The following is a 6000-nucleotide window of genomic DNA, read 5'->3' on the forward strand; positions in this document are numbered from 1 at the left end:
GGGATGAGTCACTCTGATGGTCTCAAGCTGCAGAAACATTACATATCTTTGAAAGTCACATTTTCACTTTTACTCTGTGACCTCATGGAGTTCCTAACCCAGATTCAGTTGAGACGACCAACTGCCGGTTTATTCTGGGCAAGAAAAACCTATTAAAAATATTGATACCACATGTGTTGCAGTGTTAGTTTTGATGTGTAATGTAGGGGTTGCGCAGTCTTCTGTGCGAGTATCTATTTTTAAGTGAGATAGGAGCGGTGTTTCACATATCAACTTCATTCTTTTCATACGTTTATCTTTGCATACGATCTTGATATTGAACACTGAATTTTCTCATTTGGATGGTTTTATAACAAAATAAGGAAAGGTTTTGCTATCTAAAAATCTATAAAGGTGAAAACCTGGTCTTCGTTTGCCTTCCTTTATTTCCTGTACTGTTGGGATCCCTTGAACATCTATCAGCCAGAGTAAACAACTCTGAAAGACTTACCTGACAATTCAATTTAAACTCCTCCACTCCACCTTTTAATAACATGCACACATAGTATTACTACATTTTGTTCTTTTCCATAATCTGTGTGTGTGTATGTGTGTGTGTGTGTGTGTGTGTGTGTGTGTGTGTGTGTGTGTGTGTGTGTTGTAACAGGAGGAGCTACGACCAATGAGCGCAAAGCTCTGATGTCAGAACTGAAAATCCTGATCCACATTGGTCACCACCTGAACGTGGTGAACCTGCTGGGCGCCTGCACCCGGCCTGGAGGTGAGGCCGCTCACACTGCCCTGCTGTCACACACACTGTAGGAGGGGCTTCTCTGAAGGTCAATCAATCAATCAATCAAAGCTTTATTTGTATAGCGCATTTCATACCCAGAGGCAACACAATGTGCTTTACAGAGAACAAGGGAGGAGGGCATACGACCCACCCCTACATATTCCAGAGGGAAGGAAAAAAACAGTATCACCCGGGGGCCAGATAAGTGAGCTGTAAAAATTCTTCCCTGACCCCTCTCAAGAAGGCGATCGAGCAAGCTCCTGGAGTATGTTTGTCTACCGGCTAAGAACAGTTATAAAACAATACAGTACTGAAGGTACCTGAATCCCTATCGTCAGGAGGGCACAATCCGCGTTGGAGCACTGCCTCTTGAGGGCACGCCCTCAGTAGAGCGCACTGAATACGGCTTTGTATATATGTTTAAATATTAATTAGGGTTGTCAATTTAATGTGTTCATTATATTAATTGATTAATTATGCAGTTTGTAACACTGTAGGCTACAGAGATCAGGAAGCACAATAATGTATTTTAATTTAAATATCTTCATTTGGAGGATTTTCCCAGCAAAAAATGATATGTGTGATTAATTGCGGTTCAATTAAATTCATTTATTTGCTCAAGTAGGGACAGTGTACATTGATGAACATTTTAAAACAAAAATGTAAATGCACTATAATTGCAGCCAAAAGACTGATTTACATTGCTAGTCCCCCTGCCAGATGATACAGGCTGTTCCCTAGTGTGAAAGTTAGGCTACAGTGGATTTCAGTGCATTACCATAATAATAATAATAACCGGTTAATTATATTAATTAATTACAGATCATGTAATTAATTAAATTACACTATTTAAATCAGTTTACAACCCTAATATTAATTTATTTAATAATTTAATAATAACAGGAACCTATCAGGAAAATATAGCGATGTTTTTTCAATGATACAGCTTTTGCCCAAGTCATCCAGTCACAAGAACTGAACCCCGTTTAAATAGACAGCTTTTGCACAAGTCATCCAGTCACAAGAACTGAAGTAGCCCTCTTATAAAACAGACTCTGCAATCTATTTAAAAAAAAAAGAAAAAAAAAAAGAAAAAAAAAAAGGGAAAAACACCTGTAAAAAAGGATAAGAAAGAGCTGGATTAACTACTTGGAAACAACGACTCAACGAGCTCATTCAGTGTGTTTGCGTGGTGAGGGGAGGCCTGTGCTGCTTAGATTGACAGCCACGCTGCCACGATGTGTGCATCATTTAAAAAATAATGAATAGACTATGTTATGTTAAAACCAAAATGTCTGTTTCCAAGAATTGGAATACTAAGCCGATACTAAAGTATTAGTGTGATCATCTGAATTCTATCCTTGCTAATCCAGCAGTGTTATCACCACTAGTGCTAGCCTTTTGTTATGTAATCACGCAACTAGCTCTCGTGTGATATGCATAATGTGCATGTATGCTACAGTAAGCATAAGGATCAATCGTTGTCATTGCATAACTAAACAATGGGCTGGCAGGTAACGTTAATGGCTAAAAGAAATGTTTTGTTTCATGCAGGCATATTTGAATCCACCAGTGCAATTATTCACCAGAAAAATTATCAGTTTACAAGGCCTACTTTCGCCCATATAGACATTTGACCAATTATTACTTGTGCCATGTACTAGCCTACAATAATAGCCTATGACACACGTATCAAAAATAGACATTTGTATTATTAGGCGAATTTTATTTTGACACAGCAAACTAACCACAAACGTAAATGTGATTTTATATCGGTGACTATTCAGTCAATGCAGTCTTTCAAGGAGACTTAATGCTGCCAGTCGAAGGAATGTGCAATTCCGCTCATACGAGAGCTAATTGCGTAATAACACAACAAAAGGCTAACACTAGTGGTGCTAAATGGATCACTACTGGATTAGCAAGGATAGAATTCAGATTATCACACCAATAGTTTACTATAGGCTGCTATTCCAATGCTTGTAGCCTATTTATTATTAAACCCCTGGTTTATTTCACAAGTGCGTTGTGGCAGAGTAACTGTCAATTTAAGCAGTGCGGGCCTCCCCTCACCACGCAAATAGGTGATTTATAATTAAATATATAAAATTAAATAATAGATTCTTGTGACCGGAGGACATTTATTAATTGTGAAAACATCACTGACAGTGAAAACGCCGCTGACGGCGCATGAGAGTGCGCCCTAAAGTGTCCGCGCCCTCATGAGGCCGCTCCGTAACGCGGGTCGCGCCCTGACGCCCTGTAACGCTCTGGTTCCTGTGTTCTCAGGTCCACTGATGATGATCGTGGAGTTCTGCAAGTATGGAAATCTGTCCAACTACTTGAGAAGCAAGAGAGCTGATTTCATCGTCTACAAGGTGAAGAGAAACGTCCAGCAGCTCAGGCCCGCGGCGTCTCTCTTCTCCCTCCAAGGCTCTCAGTTCAGCCGTGCTGGAAACCCCCCAGAATGTCAGCACTGCTGTTCTGACCCCGAGGTCGCCAGCTCCATCTCACCTGACCTCCTGTGGTGTGTGTGTGTGTGTGTGTGTGTGTGCGTGTGTTTGCGTGTGTGTGTGCGTGTGTGCGTCTGTGTCAGAGCCAGGACGGGAAGGTGCTGACGTCCGGGTCGGGTTGTGACCTGAGCGAGCTCATCAAGCGGCGTCTGGAGAGCGTGGCCAGCACCGGGAGCTCCGCCAGCTCCGGCTTCATCGAAGATAAGAGCTACTGTGACTCGGAGGAGGACGAGGAAGGTAGAGGGGCCAGGCTGTCTTCCTTCCTTCACCGCCCACTCCTTCCTTCCCCCTCACTCCCTCCTCCTTCCCCCTCCCCCGCCACTCCACCCTCCCCTCCACTCCTCCTCCACTCCCTCCACCCCTCCTCCACTCCCCCTCCACTCCCTCCACCCCTCCTCCACTCCCTCCACCCCTCCTCCACTCCTCCACTCCCCCTCCACTTCCTCCTCCGCCGCCACTCCCTCCTCCTCCCCCCCTCCACTCCTCTCCCTTCCCCATCCCCTCCTCCCTTCCCCATCCATCCTCTCATCTCACATCCCACATCATCCCCTCCTCCTCCTCTCACCTCCGCCCCTCCCCCCCCGGATTGTTTTCAAGCTCGTTTCCTCCTGCTGTTCTCACTGCGGCAGCGAACCACTGTCACCCACTGGGCCAGGGGAGGCTTGTGTTTATATCCTGCCTGTTTGTCTGCTCCTTCTCCTGGCGCGGCGGCCATCTTGTCCCCCGACGAGGCGCTATTTCTGGTGGGGACAGATGTTTACTCAGGTGGGGGACGGCCGGGGGAAGGACTCCCTCTTGAGTTCTTCAGCCGGGACCCCCGACCGGCACGCCACGCCGATTATCACACGTCTCACCTCACATCAGGGAGAGAAAAAAACACAGGAGGCGCCTTGAGTGTTTTGTTTATCCTTCCTGTGTTGAAAGGAAGTTTTTACGAGAGAGGCTATAGGTGGATGGGTGTACGTTAGAGAGGCTGTAGGTGGATGGGTGTACGTTAGAGAGGCTGTAGGTGGATGGGTGTACGTTAGAGAGGCTGTAGGTGGATGGGTGTACGTTAGAGAGGCTGTAGGTGGATGGGTGTACGTTAGAGAGGCTGTGGATGCTTTGGATAAAAGCGCTATATAAGTGCAGTCCATTTACCATGATATAGGGAGCTGTTGCCCCTGCGTTTACAGACGGCCTTTTATAGTGCTCACTTAAAAATGTTACACCATGATAAATCATGTTTATAAAAACGAATGTTCATGGTAGTTTTATGCCCTCTCTTCCCCCAGAGCCCGAGGACCTGTACAAGAGAGTGCTGACAATGGAGGATTTGATTTGCTACAGTTTTCAAGTTGCAAAAGGCATGGAGTTCTTGGCTTCGCGCAAGGTATGCATTTCCTCTGGGCAACTGCTGTATCAAAATCAATTTGTCTCCAACAAACTCTGTTCGGGGATTAGCGTTAGACCTACTGTATTTATGAAGCTGTCATACTTTGTCCGCTGGCGAAGGTGCCCTCCCTCCATATCCCAAGATTTGATCCAGTAGTACAGTTTGACCTCTGGGAGTCGAGGTCTATTCTAGCCAAACCCACCCTCAAGCCATTCATGTCTGCCCATTGATGAGTCTTGGCAGAGCGGATGGTGCTGGTTAGACCGCACGTTCTTTGTCGCGGAGGGAGTGCTGTAACATGGCGGCCAGGATATGGAACACATCACACGGCTCCGCGGCGCTGCTGATGACTGCTCCATGTGTTCCCCTGGTCTGCCTGGCGTGTGTAACGGCCACGGGGCAGAAGCAGAGAGGCAGTAACTCTCAGGCGTCAGCCCTAATCACACTTGATGTTCTTCCTCCTCCCATCAGTGTATCCATCGTGATCTGGCGGCCAGAAACATCCTACTGTCTGAGAACAACGTCGTGAAGATATGTGACTTTGGACTGGCTAGAGACATCTACAAAGACCCAGACTATGTGCGCAAAGGAGACGTAAGTAGCATATCTGAGGAGCTATTGAGGACTTTTGACGCTAAAATCGGTACTGCTGTGAAATTCTTCCAATTGGTTGTCGATCACTGTCAGAGTTAGAAGAGCGACCAGATATAACTTAACACAGCTGTTCCAAAGCACTCAAACTGACAGACAAGCGCCATAACTGCTACATAATCTCCGCTAACTTGGCAAAAACATGACAAAATCTGAATATATGCAGTAGTTCTGGGAAGCAACAGAGGCTTGTTGGCAGACCAGTTGTGTTTCTATGAATATTGTAGTTCGATGAGAATCCGCCGAGTGCTGCTTTAGAGGGCTTTGTGTGGTTGTGTAACCGCCGGGGGCTGGCGTGCGGCTTCTCGCACTGCTCCGGCCCAGCTGGCTCTGCTCTTCTCAGACGCGAAAAGCCGGTTATTGATGGCTGTTGTTGAGAGAAGCCACTCACACAGGTGAGATGAGATACAGATTTAAAAGAGCTCTTAACCCCCCACCCCCACCCCACTACAGGCCAGACTGCCCCTCAAGTGGATGGCGCCAGAGGCCATCTTTGACAAGATCTACACCACCCAGAGTGACGTGTGGTCCTTTGGAGTTCTCATGTGGGAGATCTTCTCGTTGGGTAAGTGCGTGTATACGGTCGGCCCGACCGTCCTCACTTTACCTTTGTTCAGACGACCTCTTCCTGAGTTAATGAGCGTGGACAGCCATCCGTGCAGATTTACCCTCCTTGCATATTCTCACAA

At 46.3% G+C, this 6000-nt stretch overlaps 1 protein-coding gene across 1 annotated transcript in view; it reads left to right on the top strand.

The window, feature by feature from the left end:
* The window catches only part of kdrl (kinase insert domain receptor like), a gene marked incomplete at its 5' end in the record, with an annotated part of 46670 nt that overhangs the window by 28163 nt on the left and 12507 nt on the right, over positions 1-6000 (top strand). Inside the window, 6 exon segments of the mRNA XM_084448648.1 lie at positions 647-760; positions 3062-3150; positions 3369-3522; positions 4560-4657; positions 5132-5254; positions 5765-5876. Coding sequence (XP_084304774.1) covers positions 647-760; positions 3062-3150; positions 3369-3522; positions 4560-4657; positions 5132-5254; positions 5765-5876 — 690 coding nt within the window.

Source organism: Borostomias antarcticus, assembly GCF_949987555.1.
Source record: "Borostomias antarcticus genome assembly, chromosome: 14".
NCBI classification, from domain to species: Eukaryota; Metazoa; Chordata; class Actinopteri; order Stomiiformes; family Stomiidae; genus Borostomias; species Borostomias antarcticus.